Raw genomic sequence first — 11,188 nt, 5'->3', positions numbered from 1 at the left:
AGGAGAAGTCAATGTCCTGCTTCAAAGGACAGGCGGACTCTCTTATAAGGAGCAGATATGTCTGGTGCCACATTGATCATTCCCAAAATCCTAGGGCCCTTAAGAATTATGCTAAATCTATTCCACCTGTGCTAAACAAATGAAACCACAAAGCCTGGATAAGAGAACATCTGTTTACAGCACACTTTACTGAATATTTTAAGTCAGCTGTTGAGACCTATCACTTAGAAAAAGAGTCCTTTCAAAATATTACTGCTGACTTGTTAAAGCAGACTAAATATAGCCTGAGAAGGGCTACATACTTCTATATTTGAGTCCTTGTGGATGAACTGTAACCTAGCTTAATAGTCAGACAAAATTGAAAACCTAACTTAATAGTATGCACCCATAACAATAGCTGAGCATTGGGCAATCCCAGCAGCCATACTTCAACCACTCATAGACTGCTGAGTGTTAAAACTGCATTCAAATAAGGCTAACACAGAGCTGTAGCAAATCTTGCTGTTTCTGTACATCACTTTACCTTTTTTCTCCATAAATTCGTTCTGAGCACAAGGCATCCCTGGAATATCTGTGAATCTGCCGTGATTCTGAGGGCAGCCTAATTCATGAATCATTAATTGCTCAATTAAAGTCTTTTAAATTTAATTTGGAGTAAGTTTTTCTTTTATCACATTGAAAATGCACCTGGTTACCCACCAGCTCTGATGGAGTCATACAAGAAGATGGTCGTTGTTTTCATGCCTGCTAATACATCATCCATTCTTCAGTCCAGGAATCAAGAATTTCAACCCTCAAGTCTTATTATTTAAGAAATAAATTTTGTAAGGCCCTTAGCTGCCATAGATACTGATTCCTCTGATGAATCTGGGCAAAGTAAACTGAAAACCTTCTGAAAAGAATTCACCATTCTGGATGCCATTACAACATTTAGGATTTATGACAGAAAGGCAAAATATCATCATCAATAGGAGTTTGGAGGAAGTTGATTCCAACCCTTATGGATAACTTTGAGGAATTTAAGACTTCAGTGGAGAAAGCAACAGCAGATGTGGTAGAAATAGCAAAATAGTTAGAATTAGAAGTGAAGTCTGAAGATGAGACTGAATTGCTGCAATTTCAAAATAAAATTTTAATGGATGAAGAGTTGTTTCCTATAGATGAGCAAAGAAAGTGGTTTATTGAGATGGCATCTACTGGTGAAAGTGCTGTGAATATAGTTGAAGTGACAACAAAATATTTAGAACATTACATAAATTTAGTTGATAAAGTAGCAGCGGGTTTGAGAGGAATGACTCCAATCTTGAAAGAAGTTCCACAGTGGGTGAAATGCGATCAAACAACATTGCATGCTACAGAGAAATCTTTCATGAAAGGAAAAGTCAAGAGATGTGGCAAACGACATTGTTGTCTTATTTTAAGAAATTTCCACAACCACTCTAACCTTCAGCAACCATCACCCTGAGCAGTCAGCTGCCATCAACGTCAAGGCACGACCTTCCACCAGCAGAAAGATTACAACTTGCTGAAATATTCAATGACCATTAGCATTTTCAGCAATAAAGGATTTCTTAATAAAGCTATGTACATTTTTAGATGTAATGCTATTGACAACTAACAGGCTATGGTATGGCATAAAGATAATTTTTATATGCACTGGGAAACCAAAAAATTTGTGTGACTTGCTTTATTGCAATAGTTGCTTTATTGTGATGGTCTGGAAATGAACCTGCAATTTTTCTGAGATACAAAATATTAACTGTACTTTGTTTTGGTTTGTACATATGAATCTAAGGTTTATTGACATGGAATGATTTGACCAAGGTGACATAGTGGTTAAGCAGTTAAGTGATTAAACTAACTAGTACAAAAAAAAAAAAAAAACCCACAAAACTTGATTGTCTGAAATCTTCTCCAGAACTTTAACTACTTTCCACCATAGAAAAATACTACCTCTGGGGAAAATTCCATACTTATGATTCATTTATAAATGGGACAAAAGTGAGTGTCTACAGGCTTTCTTTTTACACTGTTAAACATATAGTTGGATATTTTACCATTAGAATAAGAATGGTGTTTATCATAGGCTTTAAGCAAACAACATGCAACAACATAACAAGACTGAACCCACGAGTCATCTTTGATGTACCCTCTTAAATAGGATGAATTTTAGGTTATCAATTAATGCAAATTCTATCTAAACTTCTTATTACTTTAAGAAAAGATGTTTGCATGGACTCCTTACATCACTGAGTGTCATCTCAAAGATATAGTGAACAGAGATAGAAGATTTTCCAGGTGAATAATATATATGCTTATATTCTATTTAAATAAAGATAATTTAAATAAAGATATGCTTATATCCTATTTAAATAAAGATAATTTTTTAAAATATCAGATATTATTGGGCTTCCTTCCTGTACCATTATAAAGCTTTTTAACATAAATGAATTAAAAATCAGTAAGTCAATTCATTTGAACAGATTATAGTTCTATTTTCCATTTAGAAAGCAGTCTCCAGAAGCAAATTTGCTTCATACAGAAAAACTCAGCATCAAGGTTAGTGTTAGCTGCCCAAGACCCAAACATCCCCAACATCTTATCATGCTTCTTCCTAAAGAAACTGGTTTAAAACAAAACAAAACAAACTCTGCATAAACTCCCCCATGACAATGTGCTCAGAGAGGAGGCTGGCCCCATTCCCAGCACCAGTGTGAGTCCAGATTGGCTTCAGCCAGTTACCACATTATCATTCCTCTCACCAGTGATTGATTTAGACATGGGCATGGGAAATGAGATTTAAGAGGAAATCTACTGGAGGCCTTCTGGGAAAAGCTTCTTCACTCTTACAAGACACAAGAGCTGAGGCAGCTTCTTCCTTGGGATCTTGTCTGTCTGCGTGTGTTGCCTGTGGAGCAAGCATGAGCACAGAGCTCAAGCTGTGGGCATGGGCAAGGCTGAGAGGAAAATGACCTGGGTTCTTAATTACACTCTTGAGTCTCTAAATTAACCAGCTCTATAACTACTGTTCTTGTGGACATCCTGTTATATGAGATAAGAAATGTCCTTATTATTCAAGCCAGTTACAGCTGCAGACATCCAAAATGCTGAAGACCAAAATTGCCTCTAAAATGTAAAACGTTATATCTCGGATACGCCCTTCTGCATACAAGAGGCCTGAGCCAAGCAATGAGGCTAATCCCTGGCAAACTCCTTAAACCCGTCACAGAAGAAGGTCAAAGAGCATCTTCTTAAAACCCACAAGCCAGCATTCCTTGAGATGGCAGTGGCAGAAAAAGTCTGATGTAAAATGACAAAAGGGGGTCAGATGATAGCCCTGAACTTATAATCAGGACTAAAGGTGAACAGGGCAAAGAATCCAGAAAGAGGGTGAGTTTGCTGCCTGATCATCAAGCTCATCTGCTCTTCTCCTTTGGCACAAAGTTAAACTGCATTTTTCAGCCTCCCTGGAGGTTAAGTGCAAATCAGAGAGATGCATGAAAAAGTGATGTTTCTCATGCATTTCAGAAGAAACCATCAAAACCTCCCAGGTGTGCTTCTTCCAGCTCTTTTCCCATTTGCAACTCTGCAACTCGTAGGCTAGGAAATGACCTCAGGAAGGACTTTGAAGTCGTCAGTGGAAGGTGGATGAATGACTTTGTGGAATCCAGGCCTGAGCTTGATTCCTTTCCTGGATGACCAGAAATATCCACAAGGAACTGCTAACCTTGAACAAGATAAAACTTTGTTTTATTCCACTGAGCTTTGGAGGCTTAGCATGTTAGAATGGTTAGAATTGGTAGTATTAGAGCATTAATTAATGTGGCAAACTTACTGAGTTTTTGTGAATACTGCTATGAGTGAATTCAGCAAGTGAATACATGTAATCTATATTTATGAACAAACAGGACCAAATAATTAGGTGTCTTATTTAAAACATCTAGGAAGTAAATTATGGAATTGGCCTAGAACTCAGCTATTCTGTGTCCAAGTCCAGTTTTCTCTGGTGTCTCATCCTGCAAAAGTACAAACTAATAAGTCCCAACTTGATTCTAAGTCTTGAAAACTCATACTGACCAAGATATATCAGAAAATATGAATTCTGTTTGAACTAAATAGAACCAATTAATGTATTGTTACTAATTGATCCCTAAATGCACCACTTTCAGCTTTATATTAAGCCCTATTTTAAATCAGATTTGCAATAATTATCATGTGATTGATATCCACTGATGTCTTAGTGAAAATTAACCTTCTGTGGGCTAATCTGGAATATTGCTAACATTTCCCTTCTTTTTATCATATAACTTATCTTTCTAATGAATCCCTAATAGTATTTGAGATTGACTTTTCACAGTAGAAAAATTGAGCAACCATGCTTTTCTTCCTTATTTTAAATTATTTTTCTTATTAAAAATACATATTTTTGTTATAGAAAACCAATTTTTAAATCACTGATAGACCCAGACTTTTCACTGTAGAAATGGGAGGTTGCAGGAAAACAAGGGAAAGGGGCTACAATAATCTATGTAGCAATAGATGAGAGTTGGAGTCATAAATATAAACTCATAGTTGGCTTAATATAGATGCAGATAGTTATATAAAAACCATTACAGATACACAACACACACACACAGATATAGATAAGTATACATCCATGTAATGTCATTGCTCTGTCAGGGATTAGAAGCAATGATAACTCAGTAACAACCAGCATATCTGGCACCCAGATCTTTGTTTGTAGTACCATTCTCCAATAAAACAAACAAAGGCTGCTTGGAGAAGTGGCTGATTCTAGGACTGGGATAGGACGGATACACAAGATGAGCCTGCAGCATTTTGTAGTACCAGGAAGTATTAATACTCCTAGAAAAGAAGAAAATACCCCACAGTAATGGAATATCACAGAGACACAGGAGGCAACTGAAAGAATTCCTTTCAGTGGCCAAAGCTGGACCAATTTAAGCAAGAAAGTATTTTCAAATTATAGCCCAAAGTAAAAAAGAAATATCCAGAAATATCCATGAGTCCATGCCAATATAAATAAAAGACTGGCTGGATGAATGAATGAATAAATAGAGAAAATAGACAAATATCTTGTGCACAAGATTTGCAAATTATGGACTCCAACCTTAAGGAGGAAGGAGGTAGAGCCTAACTCTCCACTCCTTAAGTGCAAGCTGCACATAGTGACTTCTGTCCAAAAAAACACAGTATGGAGGATAGTAAAAAGATTAACTTTACAGTGGAGAAACCTGAAAAATGCTACTTCAGTTGAGTGATCAAGGTTCACATCAACAGCGATAAGTCACTTTGAAAGAATGCTCCCTTGATATTATGTGACGAAAATGGCACTTTACCTTTCTGTTCTTCCTCCCAAAAATCTCTTAGCCCCAGACTAATCATGAGAAAAACATCAGACAATTCCCAATTGAGGAATATTCCACCAAATATCTGACCAATACTTCTCAAAACTTTCAAGCTTATCAAAAGCAGGGAAAGCCTGAGAAACTGTCATAGCCAAAAGGGTCTTAAAGAGACAAGACAATGAAAAGCAATGTGGTATCCAGGATAGGATCCTGGAACAGAAAAATAACATCAGGTAAAAAGTAAGGAAAACTAAATAAAGTATGAACTCATAATAATAATGTATTAATATTGATTCTTTAATTTTAAAAATTTACCAAACTAATGTAAGATATTAATAATAGGAGAAACTAAGCATAGGTTATAAGGAAATTTTCTATACTAACTGCCAATTTTCTTTCATTTAAAGCTATTCTAAGTTCACCCACAATCCCATCATCTAGCAATAAACAGAAACATTCTAATGCATCCTTCATCTTTTTTCTATGTGTATATTTTTTATTTTGCAAAATGGTTTCATATTGTACCTAATTCTTCAGTTAACATTCAGTGAATGTATTTCCATGCCATTATAATTCTACAACATGATTTACATTTATGTCAGAGTGGTTCATCTCAGGTATATACCATACATTATTTAGTCAATTATACATTGGTACCTTTATTCTTCCCTAATTCTATTAAATTTATTGAAGAAGGAAGTGTGGGAAATGAAGAGAATAAGAAAAAAGACAATAACACTGACATATTTGTTTGTTGTGAGAAGAGAGTATGCTGCCTGATGCTACCGAAGGAAATGCAATGGGCTGAGAAGCAAGATAGCCAGAGACCAGTCTCAGCTTTACAGAGAACTCTGAGGGTGGCCTTGAAGTCACTTAATCTCTGTCATTTCTAGTGTCCTTACTTATAAAATGGACTTGATAAGTTATGCAACAATGTCCATTTCTAAAATCTATTACTGCATATTTTGCATAAAGGCTATTAAAAATTTTAACATAGAGGATATAACCAAGTATATTTAATGTAATAACGAAGGTATAGAAAATGGACGATAGATACATTTCCTCTCTGCTGTATAGCCAAAAATTTCCCATCATGTGGCACTAATGGAATACATTATATAAAGTGAGAAAAAGATCTGACAGTGGGATGCAAAAGTGACTCCACTGAAGGAGAGGAAAGACTAGTCTATGAATGTGGCAAAGAGATTGAGTTTGACTGAATACAAGAAAAGGCAGTGTAACAATAGAATGGGCTTCCTAGAAAAATTTGTGAATTTGGGAATGCTGTAGCATGGGCCAGATGGAGAACTACCAGAGATAATATAGAAGCTATTCCTGCACTCAGTAGAAATTCAAACAGAATGGCCGCCAAGGTCACTTTCAATTTAGAAAGGGCGGAATTTTTATTTAATCTTATATATGACACCTTCTTCTAGACACTTTTCCTTAAGCATTGTCGCTGTTTCTGAGCTCTCTGCTGTGTCATTGGTCTCTTAACTGAAGAATCAATTCCAGTAGAAAAAAATAAAAGGTATATATTATGACAAGGAGTCCTTTAGCTTGTTTGTATGCATAGATGGGTCCCTTTCTAAGTATCTAATTAAGAATGGGCACTTTCACTGTTATTAAATTGTGCACAGAACATCTCTTGAAACTCAATCTTTTCTATGAAGTCATTCCAAAAAGAACAGAAACTTTGGAAAGCAAACCTCCAGTTCACAATCACACTTTAGAGTTTGCCCTAAAAAATTCATATATATATATATACACACACACACAAACACACACTTATTAATATTAGTTTTTGAAGTTGACCTGATCTGAAGCTAAGGTCCTCATCTTCACACTTCTGGGTGCTGAAGGAGGAATTGTATCTGGTGGGGGCTTTCTTTCTTATACAGTGAAGGAGATTCACTGTTTTTTACAAGTGACTCCAATAGGTTTCCCTCTCTCTACCCACCCGACTCTCTTATTTTTCAGGCAAAACTACCTGGTGTGTCTGGAAGTGTCTCTTTCTGGAATTCCACTCACAGGGGAAAATTAGCCTGAACCAGATGGCTTGAAACAGTCCTAATGGGTGAGGGGTGGAAGGAGACACTGGGAAAGGGGACTGAAATTAGCTTTAGGAACTTTCTGTCCTTTAATCTCAACAATACGGAAAGTGAATGTAAAATGTTATGAGAAACCTCATATTGCCTGTAGATCTTCACTTTCAATACACACACACGCACACGCACACGCACACAGGCTACTGCTATTGGCAAATGCCTCCTCTCCAGCCATCAGAGGAAAGAAGCTATCCAGACGGTCCCAACGCACCAGGGATAGATGGAGTCTCCGCAGCCCTCAGCTGCAGCGGACTGGTCTGTGGAATCACAGCGAGGAAGGTGTTGCGAGGAAATCCCTTGCATGCTGTGTGGTGTGTTAAAAATGCAGCATCATCCTCTCTGCTCCTTTTCTTCGCTGAAAAGCAGAATTCGAGGGCACAGGGAAACTGGAGGGGCGAGAAGGCTGCCTCCTGGAGCCCTGGAGCTGTCTCCCTCCACGCCCCACTCCTTGGGCTCTAATTGCCCCTGCTCCAATGGGCCAGCAGCACCTTCACCATTTATTTCCTCTTCCATTCACTCCAGCGGGGAGGGAAGAGGGAACACAAAACTCTAAAAATAACTGTCAGCATCTTAAAAAAAGAAAAAAGCTTATCTGCCCCCCCCACCCCCAACGTGCTCCCGCCCTTCTCCCTCCTCTCCCCCCCTCAGCCCCCCCCCCCCCTTTATGGGGCACATGTCTGCTTCTTACAACACCGAGGCACATGGTTCCAGTTAGGCACCGAACCCCACCAAGACAGAGAGGAAATCCACATCTGTGGGACGCCCCACACGGAACCACCTCCAGCGAGGGAGGCCAGGGGACTGCAGCACCGAGATGAAGGGCTAGACCGAAGGAACGCTGCTCATGCGGTGAGAGCCAGCGCGGGAGGCGGCGAGGGCGCGGGGAGACCGGGGAGGGGGTGGGCCCCGCGGCGTCCGCCGCCCGCCCCCACGCGCGCTGTCGGTATTTGCCCGCCTTGCTGCAACTTGCTGCAGTGTTTGAAAGAGTAGTAGGAGCGCATGGAGGTGGGGCCGGGGAAAGACCAGGCGGAGTGGTTGTGGGGTGAGCGCGGAGTGGGTGGGGAGGCGGCGGCGGTGGGGAGGGGGGACTGGCCCCAGGGGATGGGATGGGGGAGAACGGGGTAGCCCGGCGCTTACACATGTCACATGTGCTTTTTAAGACGGCCGGGAGCGCCTGCGAGCTGGATCTGGTGGAGGATGCTGCGGCAGGTGCTTCGCAGAGGGCTCCAGTCGTTCTGCCACAGGCTGGGTTTGTGCGTGAGCCGGCACCCGGTCTTTTTCCTCACCGTGCCCGCAGTCCTGACAATCACCTTCGGCCTCAGCGCGCTCAACCGCTTCCAGCCCGAGGGCGACCTGGAGCGCCTGGTCGCTCCCAGCCACAGCCTGGCCAAGATCGAGCGCAGCCTGGCCAGCAGCCTTTTCCCCCTGGACCAATCCAAAAGCCAGCTCTATTCGGACTTACACACCCCTGGGAGGTATGGCAGGGTGATCCTCCTCTCCCCAACCGGGGACAATATTTTGCTCCAGGCTGAGGGGATCCTGCAGACCCACCGAGCCGTGCTGGAAATGAAGGTGAACCACAAGGGCTATAATTATACTTTTTCCCATCTGTGTGTGTTGAGAAATCAGGATAAGAAATGCGTGCTGGATGATATTATTTCAGTGCTAGAGGATCTCAGGCAGGCTGCCGTCTCCAATAAGACAACAGCCAGGGTGCAAGTGAGGTATCCCAACACTAAATTAAAGGTATGCTCCTTCTGCATGCTTCTGCCAATTAAAGAGGCAGCACTTCATTTCTTGCCCTAAACAAGCAAAGAAAATGCAGAGGTCTCATCCTTAAGACTCAGAAGCTAATGCTTCTTTCATTTCTGGGGGGAAAAGATGGGCAACTGAGTGAAGAAAACAGGCAATGAATGGTATGACTAGATATTAAGAAATTCAAGGCCAAACAAAACAAATACCAAAAATAAAAAAAAAAAAGAAAAATGAAAACAAAAGTTATTTCTGAGACCCTGCAATTACATCTTTGTTCAGGGTTAATAAATCAGTGAATGGAAGGGGGAGGGGGAATCCTCAACAATTTGTGGGATTTCTTTTCATTATGGGGCTCAATGTATTTCTTATTACTGATTACACATCCACCTGGTGTCATATCCACCTATTTACATCTTCAGCCTGGCTTGATTGTTAACATGTGGGGAGTTTGTGTTTTGGTGCCGTGTGAGTGTGTGTCTGAAAGCAGTGAGTTATGAATGTAGTAGGGATTCCAGGAATGATGTGTATATGTGTTTGCATAGCAAACGAAGCAGGAATTTTCTGTGTATAAAAATAGGAATGTGCACCTAACTGATGTACTAGATAACTGAGTCCAGTGATCTTCCTTTCCCATAAAAAATTCCAAATGAGAGCAAGATTATTACAAAAGCCTTATAACAAAAGGAAAGAAAAAAAATCACAGTCAGCAAAATTTACAAAGAACGGTCATTTCAGCATTAAATATATTGTGCTGTTTAGACTCTCAATTTAAATTTTGTCTCTCAAATGAGATTTCTAAACTCATTCTACACTGTCAAGATTGAACTGCTGCAGGCAATGAGGCATGCAGTCTCCAGGTGACTGAAGTTTCAGGGACAAATGTGACTTCCAAAAGAGTCACTGCACCATTTGTCTGCTTGACCCTGTGCATGCCCAGAAGCTGCACAGCCAAGAACTCCCAAGACAGGTGTTTCCAAAGAAGAAGAATTTTTTTTTTAATGTATGTGAAGATATGTGTGTGCATCTGTGGAGATAGTGGAATAGAAAGGACCCCAGTTTTAATAAATGAATGACCTAATATAGGAAATCACTAATTTGATATAGTCGGCATCTATACATTAAAAAAAAACCTTTTTCAGGAGTTTTGAGAGAAAAAAATCTTTTTCCTAAATTGAAGGAGGATTTAATGCACTTAGAAACTAGAGATTCCTCAGGGAAACCTTATAACCTGCTTTTTTTTTTTTTTTCTTAACATGGTGTTCCCATTTAAATGAACCCAGAGGCTGACAAGGGTTTCAGCTTTACAAAGCTGAGCAGCCCCTTGATGTTTAGTGAAACGAAACAGATGATTTATCAGCTTTAAATCTAGGTTAGGGTTTGCCTGCTTCAAACTTATTGATGGGAGCATGTTGGATGTGTGGTTAGGCAGCATGCTTTTCATTTCCCCGAATCCTTTGCCATCAACATTATTGCTTGCTAAAGAAAAGGATGTGGTGGAGAGGTAATCTTCCTAACCTATACTCTTTTAATTGAGTTATTTCCTATACCAAACACCTGGAGTAAAGAAAGATTTGCAACTTTGTCATATATAAACTTCAGTTGGTTTTTCCTATGGAGTCAACTTTGTAGTTCATTAGTATGCATTATTGGTTGGGTCCTCTAGTGCTTGTATTTACAGTATCCTCCAGGTGTAAAATTTTTGTTCAATCAGCCACTGAGGAGATTTTGTTTATCTGGTAATATCATTATGCTATTTACAGTATAAAATCCCTGAGGTATTCAATTTACTCATTTAATAATCATTTGTTGTGCTCTTATGATTTACTAAATGCTCTCCTAAGCATGTGAGACAGAGTTTGGGGTAAGAAAAGCAAAGTTCTCACTCTCGTGAGGCTTAGCAGTAGTAGTCTGGGTGACAGAGGGATACCGTCTCAAAAAAAAAAAAAAAAGGTAGAT

General features: G+C 39.7%; 1 protein-coding gene across 3 annotated transcripts in view; it reads left to right on the top strand.

Annotated features, from left to right (window-relative positions):
- Positions 1-8,218: 8,218 nt before the first annotated feature.
- The window catches only part of PTCHD4 (patched domain containing 4), a 191,684-nt gene continuing 188,714 nt past the window's right edge, over positions 8,219-11,188 (top strand). The window contains exons 1-2 of one of the 3 annotated variants that reach the window (XM_016955654.4): positions 8,219-8,326; positions 8,638-9,223. In XM_016955654.4, coding sequence (XP_016811143.1) covers positions 8,322-8,326; positions 8,638-9,223 — 591 coding nt within the window. In that variant the 5' untranslated portion in view covers positions 8,219-8,321. Of the gene's footprint in view, positions 8,327-8,623; positions 9,224-11,188 lie in introns of those variants that run through there. The other 2 variants (XM_527402.8, XM_001146259.7) reach the window with 2 other exon arrangements.

Source organism: Pan troglodytes, chromosome 5 (genome assembly GCF_028858775.2).
Source record: "Pan troglodytes isolate AG18354 chromosome 5, NHGRI_mPanTro3-v2.0_pri, whole genome shotgun sequence".
Classification (NCBI taxonomy): Eukaryota; Metazoa; Chordata; class Mammalia; order Primates; family Hominidae; genus Pan; species Pan troglodytes.
This window is presented reverse-complemented; position numbering and strand designations above follow the sequence as displayed.